General features: G+C 36.9%; 1 protein-coding gene across 40 annotated transcripts in view; it reads right to left on the bottom strand.

The window, feature by feature from the left end:
• The window catches only part of NRCAM (neuronal cell adhesion molecule), a 150,853-nt gene that overhangs the window by 57,430 nt on the left and 70,632 nt on the right, over positions 1-22,791 (bottom strand). For 17 of the 40 annotated variants that reach the window (XM_040550921.1, XM_040550911.1, XM_040551076.1 and 14 more), the window contains 7 exons: positions 10,645-10,830; positions 7,932-7,949; positions 5,846-5,951; positions 3,167-3,363; positions 2,486-2,608; positions 1,978-2,148; positions 1,465-1,521 (listed from right to left, as the gene is read on the bottom strand). In XM_040550921.1, the coding sequence (XP_040406855.1) occupies positions 1,465-1,521; positions 1,978-2,148; positions 2,486-2,608; positions 3,167-3,363; positions 5,846-5,951; positions 7,932-7,949; positions 10,645-10,735 (763 nt within the window). In that variant the 5' untranslated portion in view covers positions 10,736-10,830. Of the gene's footprint in view, positions 1-1,464; positions 1,522-1,977; positions 2,149-2,485; positions 2,609-3,166; positions 3,364-5,845; positions 5,952-7,931; positions 7,950-10,644; positions 10,831-22,791 lie in introns of those variants that run through there. The other 23 variants (XM_040551165.1, XM_040551184.1, XM_040551122.1 and 20 more) reach the window with 7 other exon arrangements.

The raw sequence follows: 22,791 nt of genomic DNA, 5'->3' as shown, positions 1-22,791 counted from the left end.
TCTGGTAATAATGAACCACTGATTACCAACAAGTTTACTGCAGTAAACAGACAGCTGTAAGACCTATTTCTGACATTATATTCTGTCAGTTTCTGAAGTCTACTATGATATTTCATGTGCCTTCATGGATATTAGAATAATAGCAGGCATCCTGTAAATGTTCTTTTATAGCAATTTTAAAATATAGGATCAACTTGCTCTAAAGCACAATAGTAATCTGAATCATTACAGTAAACTTTTTTTTTTTTTAATGTGGGCAGAAACAATAAACTACTTTATTAGTTAATGGGATTTATTGATAGATTGACATAAACAGAACACAATTTTAATACAGTATGTACCATGAACTCCTTAAAAACTAGTACCTGAACAACTTAAAGTTGGGAGAAAAGGGTGGTCTAGTGTGAAGAACACAGTCAACAGTTACAGGCAATTAGTAGTCTACCTACTTTCAGCACTGTCTCATTTTGCAAGACTATGAAAATCCACAGAATTATCTCTGGTATTTCTGAGTTGTAAGCCAGCTGAATGTTTTCCTTATTAACTGTAGTTAATACATCATTTTGTGTTCAGGTACATATTTCTTGTTTGTTCTTAAATGAGATCTTATTTTTATGCAGAGAATTAAAATATTCTGTGCCCCGATATACTTCAGATTATAGTAAGTTATGATTTAATATATACAAAGACTAGCTTGACAAGAAGAAAGAGGAATCAGAACAAATATGTATTTTCTAACTATCTCACACAACATTAGGTGGGGAGTCTAGATGCTCAACTGCTATGATATGAATCTTACCCCAAAGTCAGCCTTGCTAAACACACATACACCTGCTTAGGAGAATTTCATTCACAATATACAAAAGACCATTCAACATATATTAATGAAAAGTCTCAAACAACAAACAAACAAAACACACTTTTCCCCTACGAGGTTATTTATACAGATAGTATTAAAATGTTTAGATTTTAATTACTTCAGTTCAGCTCAGCATTCATGAAATAGATTAAAAATGAATGGTACATTCAAGGAATTATTAAATATGAAATGCGTTTGTTAAATGCTTAATTGTTGTTATTTATTACGCAGCATGTGATATTGAATAGTCCTAGTGATAATGAACAAATCAAACTACTAGTAAAATTGGAGGAAAAATATAAACAAGCTACACAGGATAGGAGCAAATCAACAACTGGTAAAATCTGCATCAGTGTGAATGGACTCTTATTTTAAAAGTTTGTATTTTTATGAAGCATATGTTACAGTAACATTAAAACATTAACTATTTGAAAGGATCACACTGTGCTGTCCCTTTCTAAAGCATGTATTATCACCAGTACTAATAGATACTTTTTATAAGAAATCAAAAAGGGAGCTAAAGGTTAAGTAGCCATGGAGGTAAAGTTAGTTAACTAAACGCTACTGTGAAACAGGGAGTATCAGTGGGGACCAGTATAACTCACCACCATAAATATCAGTGTCACTCAAATTAGCAGCTATAGTGTCATTCAATGAATCCACTGAAATAAACAGAATATCATGAAGAATGCATAAAAGAGGGATAAATCAAAGTACTGGGAATCAAAAGGTGATGATATGGCCACGGTGAGTTAATCAAATGATTGATTAATTTATTTCAATAGTTACAACAACAATATATTGATATTCTTGATCATGAAAACCATTTAAAAAGTTATTTTTTACACTGTATTTTCAATAATCCAAATCCTAGAAAACATTTTTTGCAAGAGACAAAACCTACTAAGGGGGAAAAAAGACAGCTTTTAAAATGGATTATATAGAAAAAAAACTGGAGATTACGTTTTAAGTTTTAAAGAGCAATGCAATTTCTTATTCAGAATTAAAACAACACAATTCCCTAGCATACAACTACTAAAGTTGGGCAAACCACCTGAGACTTCTGGATGAATACTATGCAAGTATGTAAGTATATAATTAGGTAATGCAATACCTACTTGAAAAGACTTTTACAGAAATGGGTTGTTTCTGCTGTATAGTTTGCGTATGATTAAATCTTGCATAGCAGATATAGTCCTCACGGGTGTCTTCTGGTTGTACATTAGAAAAGTAAAGGTCTCCATTTAGACCTTGGGAAACTCTTTCACTCTGAGGCAGCCTTTGGAAAGCTGAGGAAAAATAAGAAAACATTTATCTCAACTATCATACATATTCCATTTTTATGATTTGCAGACTCCACATTTATTCCATTATATCTTTTGTAGGTTTGTAAATATGTAGACCCTCAGAAGTTTCTTGTAGAGCTCCCTTATCCTGCCATTCTTCCTCAGTGTTAATCTACGACTTATATTAAGTTCTTCATCTGCTTTTGACTTCATGCTTTTGGGCAGCATATCTGCTTGTTTATTCATTTCTACACAACTGGAAATTCTTTGTAGTCTTGGTAAGTAATTATCAACTATGTAGAAAAACTGTGAAAAGTAAACTAAGTCAAAAGAAACTCACCATTATCCATCCAAAATATTATAGGTGGTGGTAAGCCAACTGGAGGTCTGCAGTGTAGTACTAGAGAATCACCTTCTCGAACCTGGTTTGGTTCTAGTTTTTCTTTAGTCCACAAAGGGGATCCTACAGAAAGTAATTAAAAAAATTAGACCTTCCTGAAATAATATGTTCTAATAAAACTTATGAGAATGACAAATTTTAAGCTGAGAAGCTTGAAAAACTGTTCTGAGATTAAAATCACATAAAAAGCTGTAGGAGCAGTTTATCATTAATTAAAATTTTTGAGCTTTATCATCTTTTTGGTTTCAATCTGTTCTGAATTAAAGCTATTATAAAAACTATGGAATACAACCATCAGAAAGATAGTCGGAATTGCCCTCAACCATTCTGTGCCTTAGTTTTAAACAGTTTATCCCAACTGTAATGTCATAAATACAACCCAATTTTAAACATCTCAGGTCATCCAGATGTACTGACAAAAATTAGGAAAACATTTTGGTTATTAAATATTCTAAGAAAGTTTGGGGGACATGCAATATATTATCAAATCTGAATATCAGAAATTACACTTTCAATCACTTTAATGATGTATTTTTTTAAAGGGAAAAGAAGAAAATGAAGCAAAACATCCATAAGAAAACAAATACATCTCTTTCACATTTTAGTTGGAGTTTCACTTACTAGAAGGCCTTATAACAATATTGTTGGAAATGGCTGCTCCTCGTTCATTTCTTGCTGTACACTGGTATACTCCTTCATATGCTTCTGCCTTCCCACCATTCATAATATTTATGACAAGGGTTCCTGAATTTGGTTTCATTGTAACCTGTTCATCTTTATCTATATCAAAATGAGTTCCATTGCGTGTCCAGGAGAAGCTAAATAATAAAAGCGAAAAGAGGAGTTGCTTCTTCAGTTGCCATTTGTATACTATATGGAGAAAACGATGAAAAAAGTCATTTTCAATAATATATGGTATTTATTCTTTAGCAGGGAAGTAACAATTGTTCCCAAACTAAATTAATCAATAAAGTAAATAGCAAATTAAGAAATACTTTTTTAATATAAGATGTCTGCCAATAGTTTAAGATAAAAGGCTTGGCTGAACTTGTTAACGGAATCCTTTTCAAAGTCAATATTTTTATTTTAAAAATTACAATAAAAGATGCAGATGTTAATCTTATATGGAAAAGAACTGATTTATTTTCTACTAAAGGTAATATAGTAACATCTGCTAGAACAGATATTCGTAAAGCTGCATTAGCATTTCCACTTTAAAACCTATTGTTGAAAGGTTTTATAAACCTGCCTTTAAAAACTTTCTCTGGGCTGAAATACATCATCTCGAGTCCCAGCAGGAAATGATTTCTCATAATTGGTTTGGCCATTTTAAAGTTCAGCACATGAATTAAAGACTGTAGTGAGTTTGATTTCTTTTCGCTATTCTAACACAAAGAATTATGATTCATTAAATGAAATGTTGCAGTCTGATAGTCCATAAATCTAGTAGTTTTATACTGGTGTTAAAAGAAAGGATATTTTGAAAACTAGCCACTAGAAATGAAGACTATTTGAACTCATTTAAAAATTGTAAAAAGCCAAGATTTGCAGCATCCATCTTATACTACCGTAAACACCAATTCTTTATTTTTTAGTTAATTTTTTAAATTTTCGATTAAGATTTGTTAATGGTCAAATGTACAGTTACACAGAGCTAAACCAATGCCTGTGAAGTTTTGAGCACTCAGTTTTGAATGCTGTGAACAGCAGTTTTTTTACTTGTTACACTTCTGTTTCATAAACTTCAACACAAACACTGTATATGCTTACAGGTTATAATGCTACCTGGAAGTATCCATATATATATGGTACTGGCAAAGCTCCAATTTTAAGTGACTAAGATTAAGCCCTGACCTCCTGCAGCTGGACAGCAGGACCAAACGTGCTATTTGCACTTTGTGGTGTGAGAGCCGAAGAACTGGACCTGACCAGCTGCCTTGCACTGCCGTGGCAGCATTTTTGGGAGGACCTGTGTGCACAGTGATCGAATAGTGAACCTCTTTCTGAGGGCTTTGCAGGTAAAGCTGCAGAATGTGGGGTTTCTGTAGTCCTCAGCTACCAGTAACACTGTGAAGAGTGTGTGGAACTGTAATGTAGCTTCACATGAGAGGTGACAAACCCCTGAACTTGAGATACATAAGAGTCAGAACCTCTGCTGCTCAAGCACTAGGTAGCAGAACATCCATAAACCCTTATGCCAGCTTTGTGCCATAATGCCATGGCATTATGCCTGTCAAATTAAAATGCTCATAAAAAGAGCAACATTATGATACTCCTGTTATTAACAAAACACTGAAAAGGGTGACAGTATCACAGAAAATCTCCATCTTCACCATTCTGCTTCTGCTTCACCATTCAGCATGATAATGACCATGATCCTAAGGCAACCAGAAAGAATAATGTAGGAAAACATCAGTTATTCATATGAAGTATATTTAATGAGCTCGGTATGTGTCTGAGGAGCAATTATAGACTGACATTGCTAATAAATTGTAGCGTAACTCTACTGAGAACACAGCGATGCACATTTCTGTTTACAGTCTTGGAAATCAGAAGCAGATACTGGCAATGACAGAATGCACCACTGCTACTGAGATTCCAGTGCAGGTATTCAGCAAAAATATTTGGAAGCTCCTCATTTCAAGATACTGAGGCAGGGTTTTAAAACAGAAGATGATCAGGAATCCAAACTATACACAGCATTGCCATTTTTGCTAAAAACAAAACTCAAGGCTTGCAAATACACCTGGTAAATCAAGGCTGCTGATCATTTAGCCATAGACTGATACACTTTACTGGACTCCCAATAATGCTTACGCATTTCAAGGTGAACCTCATAAAACTGAGCGTTTTAAAAAAGGTTGAATACGAATTTACTAACGTTACTCTGAATTTATTCAATGCGCGTTCTTCTTAGACACTATGCCTAAATCGGAAATGTGCTGCCATTCAGTAGGGCATGCCTTTTAGTGCTTTCCATAGACACTTACCTATCTGCTCCTTTACCAATCTAGTATTATTTTGTTGCTAGAGCTTTGAGGAGAAAAAAAAATACTACAGTTGCTGACTACAGAAAAGTTTAAATCTCAAGGATAAGCATAGTCAAATATATATATATATATATATATATATGTCACTTTCTGGCAGCTGTTTAAATTTCACCAGTAGGAGTGCATGCATGTTTCTGTGTGTGCAAGCACACACACAAGAAAATACATGTTAGTTTACAAAATTTACATTATTTTCTCCTGGTTTTCCTATGTTATTAGGCCGACATAAGCAAAATAAGATGCTACTGACCTAGGAGGTGGTTTTCCTTTTGCTTCACACTGTATTACAATATTCTCTCGAGGGTCAACAATATAATCTTTTGGAGATTGCTGAGTTATCGTTGGAGGCTGGGACACTTTATTGTGGAATATAAGAAACAGACAGGAATTTAACAATATCTTCAAAGCATCAGCAAGACAGTTATGTAAATGGAGAAAGCAGAACTACAATTAGCAGCAAAATCATCAACAAAAGACTGGGATTAAAGTATCCTTTGTATTTGGAGGCTGAACCCCTCTACTCCTGTAGATCAGTGCAGCTATACAACTTAAAAGTGAGCTATGTCAGTTTACAGTGGAGGAAAATCTTAGTCAAGAAGCTTATTGGATATCATTTCTATACAGCAGATTTCAATAGACTTTCATGAAGCCAAAGGACACTTGAATTCTAAGTCCAACATATCTCAGATGAACAGTTGTGAGATATAAACCCACACAGAACATTTTTAACACACAGAAGGAAAAATACATATTACCTTTTATTTCTACAGATTTGACGTACTTCCATATTCTCCATGGTTGTAAACTTTTCGGAAATTTTTCATGCTCAACATACTGAATTAATCTACAAAGCATGCTTTTAGGAGCTACTTTTCAGGAGTAAAAAATGTTAGAAGTAAAAGATGACAAAAATAGTAACTAAGAGTTTCCAAATAGAGTAAATATATAGGAAAAGTCTAGTACTGATTCTCCTAAAATAAAAATAACAAAAATATAATTAATCTTGTGAATTGCCCCAGGAGAAACAAACGTTTAAATTTGATTTATCAAGCATTCTGGAATTATTAGCATAAAATAGAATTTATTTCCTTGATAAAGTGGATGGTGCCTACCTATTTAAAGTAATTTATAATCTATTGCATTATCTATGCACATTTTTCATAAATAAATCCTGTTTATGATAATAAGATAATGAGAAGTGTGTCTTCCTCAGCATTATCAATCTGTTTATAGTTTAGTGTCAACTAAAGGAACCAGTTTAATAACATCCTTGCGAAAATGCCTATGCAAATATTGTAAATTGTCCAGCAATACACTCTGCTACTACTTTGGGGTCACTCCTAGCCAAAGTATTTCAATCATTAGTTATGTGTGTTCCCATGTCTCACTCTAGCTAGTTAAAATTGTAAAACTGGGATTTTTAGTTTAAGTCTTCCCTACCATTATATATGAAGTAAGGATTCTGAAGGAAGAGGTAGTAGTCTATAAAGCGCTCCCCTCAAGAAATGGCCAGAAAAAAAATTAATACCACGGCATCATAATGAGATGTAACAGCTAAGCAGGAAAGAACAGGCAATGCAGAGCTAGCTTTTGCTCTTCTTCCTCACTGCAGAAAGGAGAGTGATTAAAAAATGAAAACAACGTTGCTACATGATGAGGACTTTTTGTGCATTTAGAAAAGCAGTGATAGTCCTTCTCCCTCTCAGAGGCAGTTCACAGGGTCAGTACAAATCAGATGCTTCCTTGGAAAAAGCAAGCATATTCTGAAAAGGGACATGACATGAGCAATGTACCACATACAGTATATTCCTCGCATGCACATCAATGACCTGAAGGCTATGCACTGAACTTAAAACTCATTAAATTAACCATGATACTAGAGTTGTGTTAGAAGATCCCATAAAAGATTAGGTATATTTAAATAACTGTATACACTCTTTTTAAGGACATAAAAATATATCCAACTCAGACATGTAAAATAGCATATATTTTACATGTGCTACATATATTCCAATGAATTTTTTATCAAGTATATTTACTCCTGAAAGTATTAGTTAAAAAAAAAAAACACTGCTCATGCTGATATTAAGAATTTTAATGTTCAGATAGCATACAATCAAAAATCATATCACTCATTTGATCAAAATACCAGAAAGTTTTATGTACAGTAGCATTTTCTGAACACTGCATGCACAAAGCATCTAGCCACAGCAAAACAAATTTAAAAAAAAAAAAAAAGACAGAATCACACATTTTGGACTGCATACTCAATTTGCAACACAATCAGTATTAATTTTCAGCAGCACACAGTCTAGTTTTTGTGGACAGGAACTTACATTCTTCTAGAAGTTTTGCTTTTATTCCCCCATCAGAATCAGCAGGTGATTGGAAAATGGAGATTAAAGAGAAACATTTGTTAGTTAAAAGAAAATTAGCATTTTTGAGAGGGAAGATAAGTATGTCTGAAAAGTGCATTGGACACCATGAAAAAGAAAACTGCTAGTATTGTAACCTGGGCCATGATGCCTTAAATTCCAGCAACGATTTCTGTGGTGTCAGAAATTACTACAATTATCTCACAGTTCATGGCATAAGGACCTTTTCTAAAGTGTTGGCTTTTTAAGGGCAAGTGTGGTATGTGATTTTGGCCTTCCAAAGACACAAACCACTGATACTGAGGAAAGAGGAAATTAGAATTAATGGAGTGCATTGCCCTCATGCTGAAATCAAAATCAATCTCCCCATATGACCAAACGGAAGAACAAAGAGCAAGCTTCAGGCTAGAATTACTCTTACAGAAACAAAAGCATTTAATTCTACTCAACAGACATGCAATCCCTTTTAGTTTGAAAAATAACTACAAGGAAAAAGTCATTTTGGTTTTTACATCTTCATTGCTTCAGATATTTTGCATATATCTCTCTTCATCATTAATATTTCAGAGCAAGGAAACTGCTTTTGGTCAGCTACACTGTCAGTCGTCACTTACCTACAGCAAGACACTGAACATCATAAAAACTGCTAACCCGGATGAAACCTAAGGTCCAAATAATCAAGTATTTTCTTATCACCAGGTTTCTGTGGTGGGTGTGTGGGGAAGACCCACAGAAAACACAACACAGGCTTTCTCTTGTGGTGCTCTCCCAGATGCCATTCTAACCATTATTTATGAAAACAGTAACATAATTACAGACATAATTTCAGTTAATATAATCTTTGGCTAAAAATTGAAGTATGTGACTTTATCAGATCTAACACAGCTATTAAATATTATGTAGTTCAGACCATGTTAATTGAGAGTTAATGTGATACATCTAAAAGGGCTACTCATTTTTGTTTGCTAATGCATTGCTGGTGAATTTAAGCTGAAGTGCTGCTCTGCACAGGAGATATTAGAATGGTGCACAATTTACATTAGTTTCTAAACTACAAGGTGTTAAAACAGTATTTCTAGCATGCAAAAACATTCGTAGAGAAAAATTAAGTTTAGAAAATTAAGACTTTTGTTCATCATACTTTTAAAGCTCTCTATAAACCACAATTTAACATTCTAAAGGCATCCACAGTGCTACAAGTCTCTTGTCATTTATATATATTGATCTTGTCACAGAAATAAAGGTCATTGGCTTGAGAGGCTTGGAAATATGTATGGGGGGAAACACACTGAAGCAGTTGCACTTCATGTCAATGATTATTAAAGAAAAACATGCATTTATGGAAGGGAGGAAGGTATCAAGAACACAGGGGTAAGGAAAGCCATGAGGATCAGAATCCTAGGTGAATTTACTGATGTATTAATTCATCAATTTAATGCCAGCCCTGATGTACTTTTCTCTGGTAATTAATCTAACAAATGAATAGTCAATGTGAGGTGCAACATGGTTCACTGAATTCTGAAAATGTGATCATGCTTATATTAAGAACAAAATAAAAACCTGAAGCACGAATAAATTCATAGAATTAGCTTAGCTATTAGGGCTATAAAACACAGCAGTTACCATTGCTTACTTTTCAGCTACCTCTGTTTTCCCACTATCACAGTCTAGAATAAGACACAAAAATTTCATATCCTGGGATTTCACCCCTTTTAGATGTTTCCTGACTGGTTAAAGCTAGAGTTCCCTACTCAGCACACATGCTCTTATGTAAAAGTTAGGTACTTAATTCTTTTCAGGCACTGTTTAGGAAAGCTAAGAGCCTAACTTACTCTTTTGGATCAAAAAGCAAGATGCTTCCACGGTGTGGGTATTTGAATGTTTTACTGGATCTCATATCATCTCCTGGAAACCTCTTATATGAAGATAAGTGTGATTGTTTCACAGCAAATAGGAACTGTTCTGTTTTTTGTTTGTTTGTTTTTGTTTTGTTTTGTTTTTTGTTTTTAGCAAATTCACACATAATCGCAGAATGGCTATGGTTGGCAGGGACCTCTGGAGGCCATCTGGTCCAACCCCTCTACTCAAGCAGGGATACCCAGAGCAGGTTGCCCAGGAGCATGGCTTTTGAAGATTCCCAAGGAGGGAGAATCCACAATTTCTTTGGGCAGCCTGTTCCAGTGCTCTCTGTCACCTGTTCAGTAAAGAAGTGCTTCCTGATGTTCACACAGAACCTCTTCTGCTGCAGTTTTGTGCCCGGTGCCTCTTGTTCTGGTACTGGGCACCACTGAAAAGAGCAGGGCTCCATCCTCTTTGCACCGTCTCTTTAGGTCAATTGAAATTGCCAATCTGATCTTAGTTTCACAGATAATTAGCGTTTAGCTGGGCTTCTCTACCCTTCTTCATTTTGATCGAATAAAGCGTTCAATAAAGACACACTACAGTGGTATATCTGAGAATCCTCTGTTAATTTTTCTCCAGTGAATCATGTAAGATATTTTATATGCAGTTTTTGAAAACCTTCAGTAAATATTCATAATCATAATGTCCTGACTGAAGTGATCAAACACACTCCATGTTCAGTTCCATGTTGGAGCTATCTTCATCCTCCTGTACTGAAATTATTTAACTAATCTTCCATTATTCTGCAGTTATTTAGCAAGTTAATACTTACAGTCAAGAGGTACATCCAATGCAGAAATCATTTGGCACAGAAAGAAAACCAATGAAGCTTTGCTTGCAGATATGCTCTTCTTTTTCATCATGATTTTAGGCTGTGTTGAGTAAGTCACACTTGAATGAAGTCCAACTTCATCAGATTAGGTAGCTTGGAACAGTTATGTAAATACAGACAAGAAACCTGGCAGATAAGAGAAAAATAACATGTAGATACTACAGAGAGTTGAATGATCTTACGTTAGTTAACATGAAATACCATCAGTCTACTGATTATATCCATGGATCCTGGCTACACCATGTGCTCTACTGAAATCCAAGCAGACATCCAGAAGTTCCTTGGACACCTAGATCAGAATACTTGCAGGAATTCCTAAGGAAGATAGTGAACGCTGATAACTTTGTTGAGTGGAAATACAAATGCCTTTTCTAAGAAGAATAGATCTTCAGCCCTAGTTCAAAAACAGCATATATTAGAGATAATAGTCACCTGAAATAGATTTTGGTAATTAAAACTCTGAATGCCCACCTCGTCTCTCTTTCAAATACCCTGAAAAAAGTCTTTGAAGGAGTTATTTTAGGTGTCTACTCTAATTAAAACATCTCTGGCCACAGATTTGCAGATTTGCATAGTAAACTATGGGATCTAAATGAAGCTTTGAGTTAGACAACTTAGTTCTCCCATTTTTGAGCTTTTTCTAATAGACAGTTGTAGACTGAATGCGGACTATGGATTGCCATGCTGAGGTGCTGGCTTGTCCACTGTATAGGTACCTAGGCTCCTACCCCTGGATTTCTGATTCCAGCCAAAACAGGTAATGTAAAAACACTTGTCACATCTAGCCTGAATGCCAAAATGTAATTAACTATCAGCACACTACGAAACTTTCTTCTTTCCTATGTGAGAAGGTGGCAGAAATGAAAATCTAGGGAAATCTTCTTTTCTGAAGTGGACTAGGTCTTCCTCCTCAATCAAGCATAAGCGACCATATTAAACCAAGGTAGAAGAATGTTTCTGACTCCCTTCTTATTTTCACTGCATTCAGGACCATGTGCTAACTTAAAAACAAACAAACAAACAAACAAACAAACAAAAAACGTAAAAAGTTGAAGGATTAAAAACTAGCTGCTGGTGAGCCCCATCATCATCGTTGGTGACCTACAAAGTGCTGTAAGAATACAGCCTTAGAAATCCAAATGTTGCTTACCCAACAGCAGTAATTGGACATCAGCTGAGAAAGTGCTTTTCATATGCGAGACTGACCAGAAAGTTCACAGGGATCAGCATGAACTTATCTTGAAGAGAGCATTTCCCAAGCTAGGCATAAAAATGGAAACCACAATGCTATCAAGTCTACAAGAAGCAAAAGGTGCAGAGAAGCAGCTGCCTTACAAGTAGTATTTTAATTCCTGAAGCTGATTTATTGATTCCTGAAGTTACTTAAACCAGTCTATAGAAAGAATTTGCCTTAATCTTCAGTTTACAGAAAAAAACGGTGTCTGAATTGCTGCTGTAAATGGGCTTTCTCATTGTATGGTCTTCTGGTCAGAGACTGGAACTGGAAACCAGCACTGAGGTATAGAGCTCAACCTCTACTGACCTAGCACGTCAAACTCTCTGATTCTTACTGTTACACGAGTGTTTCTTTTGAGATCCAAACATCCCAGCAGGTTAAACTCCTAGACCCACATTGCTCCCTCGAGCTCTCAGGAACTGCTGACTAGGGCACCATGTGAGAGGGCAAATTGCTTGTTCACATTCAAAGCTATCTGCACTATGGGACATCATAACAAAACAACTAAGCATTTGTCATGGCTGATGGAGTTATAAGAAAACTCATCGGAAGCAAGAACACCTAAGTTCTAGCCCTTGCGTAATTATTTATACAAACTGGAATTGCATGAGCAGAGAAGGTGGTCAGCCTAACTCCAAACTACCAAGTAAGTGGTTGAAGTGTACCCCAGGGAGGCATGACAAGTGGATTCAGACTCTCCTACAAAAATAAACCAAACCCTCTCACATTCCCAATGAGCACCCTAAAATGCTGGAGCTTTTAAATGGGGAAGGGGAGAAATGCTTCTGCCATCCCATTTTTAGCACATACGCTAGCTGGTGAGTTTCCTCTGTTCCCTCTGCAGTCAATAAGCTGAAGAAAGGCTTCTCTCGAGAATGATGCAGAGCACTCCAGGACGTTCCCTGCACTGAAGTGCTCTCCAGAAGAGCTGATTTCATCCCACTGACTACAGCTGTCTGCTTTTCTTTGGCTGAACTAGGTTTTCACAAACTGCCCTCCTGATCTTTATGTAACCACTTCATTACCTAACTGCAAGTTCAGCTCTGAACTATGCATCTGTATTTACAAGCTGCTCTCTCTGTACAAGGTGTTTGACCCAGGATTTAGAGGACACTCTTTGTACTGTTTGACAAGTGGACCAAGACTTTTACTGTTTCTTCTCCAAGCAAAATGTCAGTTCTCTTTAAGAAACTCTGAGAATCTGATTATTCACTTTAATGTCTTGTTCTTTCATTGTGTAAATTGACTACTGCAGTAATTTGAGAGTATTTTAGAATTAGCTGCATTCCCTTTGAACAAGTACAAATGAATATGTGAGTAGTGGTGAATCAGGCATGTGCAATTGAAATGACTGTGAAAATAATACCCTTGAGAAAATGCCTCACCCCATCCACCACTGCTATTGCAATATTCCGGTAAGGCACCTCTTGAGTCCACTGCTGCGATGCCTGGGTGTGATGCAGGATTCAGCAGGGGGCGGGAATTACAAAGCTGAGCCCGCACACCGCCTTGTCATTCTGCACAGAGGCAACGTGCCCAGATGATTTGTGATAGAACATATTTAACTGAGAATGATTTTAGGTTCGTCAGCACAACTGCACGCTCTTGTTGAACATATTCCTGATTAAATCTGACATAATTCAGTACGAATGCAACAGCTGCTGACTGGAACTAAACGCTGTTTTGACATAATATTATCTGATACAAAGTACGGCCAGACCTCTAAATGCAGATCAATGTAAATGCTTCCGTTTCAAAACCTGAAATATTTATACAGCAGACTGCATTTTCCTCAAGCTAATTTACCTAATAATTTTCATAAAACTCAGATATTTTGTTTTTCCTTTTTCATAGGAAAACACGCAGATTTTGACAGCTCATACAGGATTCTATTCACTGATTTGTACAAAATAAGATTCCCTGTGCTTACATACCTCTTATGTACATAAAATATCAGTTATGTCTCCTATGCTTCATGCTGAGATGCTCATTGTTAGTAAAAACATGGACTACAGGTTGAAGCTATGGTGTAGCCAACAGGAGTCAAGGTAAATATGAACACATAAGCAACGTATAATAATATTTCATCACAAAGTTTAATATCAGATCTCAAAGGGACAGCTTTTTATGTACCAGAAAGGAGCTGGCATCAAGTGAGAGACATCTAATTCCCCAACACCCCCCTTTTTACAAAAATAAATTAAAAAGGACATGATTACTTTTCAAGGAGGGGCTACAGAAAGACAGGGAGCGTGAAAGCACCCATAAGCCCGAGGTAGAACATTTGGCAGCAGCACAAAACACAGCTTGGTGCCAGTGACCTCTTTGCTGTGACTCACACGTCTGGACACTTTTGATCAGAAAAAAAAAGGACAGAATGACAAAAACAGATGCTCTGAAAACACTGAAGGAGCTAGGAAAAACAGCATTCATATGGAAGGGAGGCAGGATCTCAGTCGTCATTTCATACTGTAAATGAAATGGGCTGGGAACCTTCTCCCTAGTTTAAGAGCAAATGAGACATCCCAGCTTACATCCCTTCCCCTCCGCAGGAAGCCCCCATACCACCTACACCATGGCAGCAGTCACTGAATCGTGCAATGCCCTGAATCACACCCAGGCATCGGCTGGCAGAGTGCAATGGTTGGCTCATATCAAAATCTGCCCGAGTGGTAACAACTGAACAGTGCATGATCATGAAATGCACACAGTATGCTGCACTTTACAACAGTATACTGCTACTGAGTAGTGCTAATTACTGATTTGGATAATAATACAGACACACTCTCAGTGGACATCTTAAAGTTTAATCAATTAAGGCACAGCTGACGGAGGGAACATCCTTCTCCTGTAGCTCCAACAGGGGTGGAACATCCTTACATCGTCTTTAACAAAAGCACGCTGCATCCTTGATTCCCTTGTAACCACAGCCACAATACTCCTTCAAGAGGATGTAAGATGTGCAAGGGAAGTGTATTTACTGAAATTCCACCTAGTGCAATGAACATATTTTTTAAGCATAATATTAATCTACAGAGTTTTGATGCAACAACTGATTATGTATTTTTCTATTCAATTAGATTATACTAAGACACAAAGATCTGTATGAATGTCACTTCCTCTGCTTTATCGGTCTAACATCTGTATTTTTTCTCACAGAGAGTATACAGCAAAAATAAACACTTTTCAAGGGAAACTGTTTCAAGGCCACCTTATATAAAGCTCCACAGAAATGTGAACAACAATTTCAGATTAGGTAAATGGATTTAATGATTTGTACATCAAAAAGTGTGGATAATACACACATTTTATTTACATAATGTTTTTAATGGAAAAAAGCACAAAGAAGTGCTTGCTTTTGATAACTGCAATTCCCTCACCAAAGCCCTACCTTTGTAGGGCTTATGTATTTTATACAACTATGCTAACCAGTGAAGTAACAACAATATGACTTATTATCTTATCTGACCTCCTGTTCACCAAGCTTATGCCCATTATTTCCGCTGCTCCTTCACCTTCCCTTTCTCCTCCACCTCCCAGTTCTCCTCCAGGCTAATTACAACAGCTCTTGAGAATTCTGAATATCCTTGGGATGTTCAAACCAGCATGCTCCTATTGTTAAAACTCCTGAATGTGTTTCAGGTTTTGTTTAAAGTTAAACAATCGTTTAAGAATACCCCTCAGAGATCTGCTCCAGTGCTGAATAGTTATGGGTGGCGGGGAGTGTGGGATAGTATGGGAAGGCACCCAGGACAGTGGACACCTCCAACGTTTTGGAACTTCACCCCTGAACATGTGCAGAATCCCGAAAAACTAGTAAAATTTTTGGTTAAACCACAACATTGATAGCTTCCTTCTTCTCACATGGATTGTTGGCATCTAACAGTATTTAAAAACAAAAATCTGTCTTGCTCAGTCGTCTCAATCTGTCTTAATGATTGCCTTGTCTTCAGGGTTATTGCTGTTCTGCCAAACTTCAGACCACCTGCTAACTTCAAAGCGTAAAATTACAGCTGATAGAGTCAGCAGAGAAAATGTTACATGTGACTGGCCTTTGCATTGCTCCTCATGAGAACACTACAGGAAAACCACTTAGTCATTGATGTGTCTTTATTGACAATCATATATTAAGGCCTGCTAGCCAGTTTGCTGTTCATTCAAGTCTGGTCTGTTTCATTATACAGCTCAATTTCTGCACTTATTAATCAGTTTCATATCACAGTAAGTGTATGCTTTTCGAAGTCCATTACATCAACAGCACTGTCTTATCAAACTTGTAGTTTTATCAAATATTAAAAGATTAAAATCAAGTTTTCATCAATTATTTGTTTTACAAGCCCTACTTTCCATAAGACTATGTTGAGTAGAATTAATTTCACTCACGGCCTTTAATTCCCTATCAGCTGAATCCTCAATCAGCTTTTTCCATATGTTCACTGTGATTTATATCAGGCTATATTTACCCTGCTCAATCTGCTTGTCTACTCTGAATCTGGGCATAACACCAGCTTTCTTCCAGTCTCAAGGAATGCATTAAAAATTAAAACCTGTGAACTAGAAATCTCCCCCACTATCTCTTTCAGAATTCAGAGGCAGACCCACCAAACTGATTAAAAATACGTATCTCCAATACTTACTGTTTAATAACTATTAATGGCTGCTAACGACTACAAAAGTTCTCCATCCTAACATGATGTGTGCTTTTTCTTCAAATTTATCATGTTGCTTGTAATAGTTTAAATTAACAGTAAAAGAATAAAATGTTTGTGAAGTAGCTCACAACACAGTGCTATTCCTGTTTCTTTTCTTAAGACTCGTTCCTATAAAAATAAACATAGTATTTGCCTACTTATGTCTCCCATGGCAATAGCCAACACATCTGCCATTCAAACAGAAGCTCTTTCACACAAGTACCAGAGCTGATTACGCACCCACACAGCCCCAGCACAACAGGATCCAATTGCCTCTAGGGGAACTTCAGCACCAGCTGCTGAACCAGCACCACACCAGCTCCATTTTCCATCCATTTCGCATCGCCACTGAGCTGTGCTTGCTCCACGTGGGCTGAGGCTCTCCCAGCTGACACAGCCTCGCACGAGGTTGAATCCTCTGGCCCGGGCAGGACTGAAAAGGGTCCAGAGTTTAGGAAAAGGTAATTCCTCAGCTTTGATCTTTTCCACATTGACAAGGCATAGGCCATTTGGATCTTGATTTGTTTACTTGTTGGTTTGGGTTGTTGTTGCTGTTGTTATTATTATTTTCTTCTCTCCAAGTACTTCTCCCTTTTTCTTCTGGGAGTCTTTAGTATTATTATTCCCTGAACACAACAGCATTTTATAGCTGCTAACTGCATCTCACTGGCAAACCACTGTGATACACTGGGATGTGATGTGCACTGGGATACAGCTAGAAGAGTGAGGGTGTAGGTGCTTACAAATTCCACTCATCGAAGTCTTATTTCAACTGTCTGCTCCAGAAGGGCAAGTGCCACATCCTAGAAGTGCCCACAAATGCAGAGTAAAAAAAAACTCAGCACAAAGTTCAGATGTCTGACTAAGGGCTGCAGGTAAGCATGTAAAATCAGTCATGTTCCACAACCTCAAATCTTGTCTCGAGAGCAGCCACTTAGATTTGTTTTTAAATTAAAAAAAAAAATGGAGCAGGGCACAGCTGTCCTTTTACAGTTGTCTTGTGTATTCCCTGAGGACCTATGCTGGATTTGGCCCTTGCGAGGATTTAAACAGAGGAGCGTTTGTTTTCTAGATCCTGCTCAGATTAAATTATAAACTGCTTTGACTGGGGCGATTACATACATGGCAGAGCAAAGCTGCGGATACCTCTCCAACAGGGAGGTAAACCTAGTAAGCCCCGGAAGTTTAGAAGCCTGCAGAGTCAAATCAGCAGCTGAATGGCATCTTTGGATTGCAAATTTAAACTCAGACAACTCATTTTTGCTTGGGTACTTTCTAGTGTCCCAAATACTCTACTGGATTCAGTTTTTTTCATCTTCCTTTTTACCTCCCCATTTACAACAGAAGATGGAGCAGAGCATAAAAATCATGTTTGGATGACATTTATTACAGTAGTCCTTTAGAGTCATTATAGACTGCGCAAACATGCTTAATCTCTTCTCCATGTATGCATACTTGCTCTTTCAAAAACTTGGTTAAAGTGCTTGAATTGAGTTCAGCTTTGCAAATCTGCTGAAGGCTGTGGGAATACACCGGAGGGAGTGAAAACGTAAGTCGCAGAGTTGTAGGAAAAGCATAGTTTTGCTTGAAGTGCCTCACTAGACATGGTGATTAAGGAAAGTAAAAAATTCAGCTTGATTATTAAATTTCTCAGTGAGTTAGAAATCATTCAGAGTGAGTGCAAGAAAACAAATTAAGAAAACCCATTTTTACAGCCGCCTGGATGTTAAAAACAGGTACCCACATGATAGTACTGTGAGGACAGCTCTTTGGACCATGCTTTAACATCTTTAAAGACACAAATAACCTAGTTTTGCTCATTAAATCCACTTTCAGATGGTCTAATTCAGACTGAATTTCAACCAAAGGCTTCCAAGTAGCCCATCTCTCTCCCCTGAACGTTTTGCAACAGAGAAAAGAAATGCTTGTGAGAAGAACGTCTATGAATCATCAGACTGCTGTTATAGTAATACTGTACTGTGCAAACAGACGCGGAAGGAAAACTGCAGAGTGGGCAGAAGGAAAATGCACCATCACCCTGAGCGAAGGCTCTGAACTCAGTGTCTACAGCGCGTTCCTTGTAAATATGCAAAAGGGATGCTCAGCTGAAATGCTCCATGAAATGTTAATTTCTTTGCCCAGGAGATATGATGAAGGGTTTCTTTCTTTCTTTTTTTTTTTTTTTTAACCCAGGAGAAGCCAGAGCAGGGGCTTCAAAGAGCTTGCTGATGAGAAGCTAACACATGCTGTATTACTCTGCTTAATTACCTTGTTTACGTCCCCACAGCTCACCTCAAAAGCACAATCTGTCTAGAAGCGTTCCTGCAATCCTGGAGATATTCTTGTGAAAAGCTTACTGTACAAAAGAGCAGACTCTGATTCAAAGATAGGGAAACTCCTCCCCCTGGGAAGTAGAGCAGAAACCACTAATATTAGCGTGAAACGCCAGAATAGTTATGCTAGGGAGGAGGTCACTCGGAGCAGGGACAGTGCCAGAAACTGAGGACTAAGGCATTCTGTCAGATCTAAAACCCTAACAAGTACACAAACAAAGGAGGGTAAACAGCGCGGAGGGAACAAACTGTTCAAGCTCCAACCAGCTCCCCGGGTAGATTTTTGGGAGATGGGGGCTGGGGACTGCCCGCCTATACGTCATATCTATTGAACAGGCAAAAGTTAGCACTCTTGCTGTTTTAATTTTAATTAGCTCTATTAAAGGAGTTACAATGACACCTTTTAGCTTGGAATCTCTGCACACCATTAGAAACTAAAATTAATATTTTACCACGAGTTCAGATCCAAACACTTCAAAGTTTTAGAAATACGCCTGCCTTTCTCTTGGAAAACGCTGACAACATTTACGGTGACGATAGCTGCGTGGATCAGGTCTGTCCCTGCTCTACACAGCACTAATTCATGCTGCCGCTCTTCCCAGCAGAAAGATGTGAGGCCTGAACAAAGCAAGCAACTCCCCCAAATGTGCAGGTATTGCCAGTATTGTCCACAAGGTCACCATGCTCAGGTGTGACGCCAAGGATCATATACGCAGGGATGACTACTGTCCCAGCAATGGTCAAAGAAAACTAGCCAATTTTACAATTTTCGGACAATTTACAATTTTACAATTTACACAGAGAGACAGGGACGGTCACCACCACAGGGGCAAACTTCTCCTTGCTACACAGCCAGGATTTCTTCCATTCATAACAAACAGGGCACACCCTGGCCCTGATGCATTGTCTTCTGTCTGCAAATATTAACAGTAATGTCAGTCTTCCATTAGGTGGCAGATTGGCCCAGAGAGAGGCCGGGGTAGAGGCTTCTCTGAGCTTGGAGCTGAGGGGAGAAGAGGGTGAAGGAGCGGGACAGGCAGCTGGCAGCAAAACACAGCAGTGGGATTGGTGATAGCAAATAAATAGCATGGTCTGTGGCTTGCTAGGTGGAGGGGAAGGCAACAAGGAATGGAAATATACATATATTTAAAGGCATTAAGGTTGAAACTACATGTTAAAGCTTCATACGTGGGGTCAGATGTAGATAAATAGATGTAGATAAATATATTTCAAATTTCATACAAAGAAACAGAAGAACTCTAAGTGAAAAAACAATCTTGCTGTAATTACAGAATATTGAAAAGAACCAATACCTGGAGGCTTCAGACAAGTTGCGGATCTCCCCGGATCCACCACAAGGCAAATGCCGGGACATCTGTGCAGTACACAGAGAGATGGGAGCACAGATCCACATCAAAGGGACTCTTCCAGAGCCCTGCCCTTAGACTCGGAAACACAAATTATGGGTATCCTCCTCATCACATTGCTTTTATTTCAGTCAGTGCTACAGCCAGCCTGACATACAAGTGAAGGATTTTAGTTCAGGGCAGGAGAAGCACCTTGGATGAAATGATGGGAAACAAAGATGAAATTGAGGATGAGCCAACATTTCACCTGCTGTTATTTTCAGCTGGCGTCAACTGTTGACAACTACCAAGTCTACTCCTTTCATTAGTATTTATTTATCCAAATACACAAATGCATAGACCCAATGTTATTTTATTTCAGTGGGACAACTAGGAATAACAGATACAATGTACTAAAATTAATATTTTTTAGGATTAACCCCACATTTTGCTGGTGGTATCCAATCTGATCTGCCCCGGTTTCATCTGAACTTGACCTGAATAAAACTCTGAAGATTTCTTGTATAATCTTTACTGCAGCTGATTCTCTTCCCTAGCCATCTTCTTGTATTTGCATTATCAAAGACATTAAAAAAAAAAAAAAAGTAATTCCAAAATATGAATGAAGGACTTATTTTTATGTGTTTCACGTTTATGTAAACATGGAAAAATTTCTCTGCTATTACAAGGGTAAAGGATTAATATGGCTTTTTAATTTAATGTATTTTTGATTTTAATGTATCAAAAATAAAACCCTGCAGCTTAATTCTCACAATAAATCTCCCACTTCTAATAGAGTTTTTAAAATACCATTATAAAACTGAAAGCTTCTAAATGAGAAGTGCTAACCTACATCCCCATGCTGGTGCCCTTTCACTTAAAATGTATTTTATATGTTAAAAATATTTTTGATTTTATGTTTACAAGAATCAGGGAAGGCACTTAACACCACTGAAATAACATCATTTTAGGTGCAGCTTAACAAAGCAGCAATAGGACAAAACTAACAACTAGAGCCTGAGTGAGCTATTATATACAAATCATTAATTCAAACCTTTAGGGTAAAAAAAGCTCATTATTCACCGAGAAGTTAATCCAGTTTGTTGCCTAACTCAGAAATAGCTTTCCTCGCATTTTTTATGTGTGTACGTTATTCATTAATGAAACAAAAAAACTTACCCAGGACTTCATATCTATTATGTAAGTAAACATTACACTTTGATGTAAAAATTTACAATGTTCAGAGGTTCATTTTAATTTCACATTCACATTACCACTGAGGAGATAAAAGAAATTTCTTTTATAATGCCATGTTTACTACAGTTTCCTTTGGCTTGTTACAACTAATTTATCCTTTAAATCAAGATCTCAAATCCAAACAACACACACTGCAAGAATAGTAATATTTTTAATTTCATTTAAATCAAGTTCAGTGCAGTTCCGCACTGTCACATCAATGACTGAGGGAAAACTATTTTTCCATTCAATGCATTCTTTCAAATTCTCTGTTTTTCTGTTACACAAATACTGTTCTAAGGACAAATAGTATCACCCCACAAAATTAAAAATAAATATTGAATTAAAGAAAGAAAGATTCTTCAAGGTAAAAATAGCACTGCAAGAGGAAAACACATTACGAAATCCCAAAATCACTACCAAAAAATATCTGAAATTCTGTTGATAGTACTGCAAAAGTACATTACTACAAAAACTAAACTCTTATACTTGTAATCCATACTTTTCACTGTTAATAGTAGGTAAATTGATGTGTATTGTTTTTTCCACACTAGAGAATGAATATATTTAATCAATGAAAAATAAAATAGCTTGTTAACACATCTACATATATAAAATCTACATAATTCAATGAGGCATCAAAAGAAACATCTGTGTTTTCTGACAATACATCTATGCGCAGAAACAAGGCTGCATGATTTTACCCACCACAGAATTCTTATTCTCAGGAAAACACAGTTTTATAATTATGCATCCATTTTATTTCTACAAAATATCTTTTTTTTTCTTAAGCCAGGTTATTTCCTAAGTTTCTAGACGTGCACAGAAAATCAAAAACAGATTTCCCTCTAGTAATATGGGCACACTCCACAGTAATTTCTCATAGCATAAGTATTAAAAATTATTTAAACAAATTCTGCCAGTTCTAATTTTTGCACAGTTGTAACATCTAATGTGTATTTTTCATGGAAAAAAAAAGGACAAAATATGAACATTTCAGATGGATAAACTTCAAGAAACTATAAACAGGAAAACAAGACATTTAAAAAGTGAAAATACATAATTTTCCTAATTAGCTTTGATTACATCAATCGGCTGTGCTTTATAGCTTTTATAAATTATCTTAGTCTGTGAGGGAATTTTCAGTCAGTCCAGTTATAGTTAAAATAACAGTATATCAAGGCAGCTTGTCAGTCAGACCCCTCTCATGGCACGTCTTGAAATTTTGATCTTTCAACGAAAAT

Source organism: Cygnus olor, chromosome 1 (assembly GCF_009769625.2).
Source record: "Cygnus olor isolate bCygOlo1 chromosome 1, bCygOlo1.pri.v2, whole genome shotgun sequence".
Lineage (NCBI taxonomy): Eukaryota > Metazoa > Chordata > Aves > Anseriformes > Anatidae > Cygnus > Cygnus olor.
The sequence above is the reverse complement of the archived record's forward strand: the minus strand, read 5'-3'. Positions and strand labels throughout refer to the sequence as shown.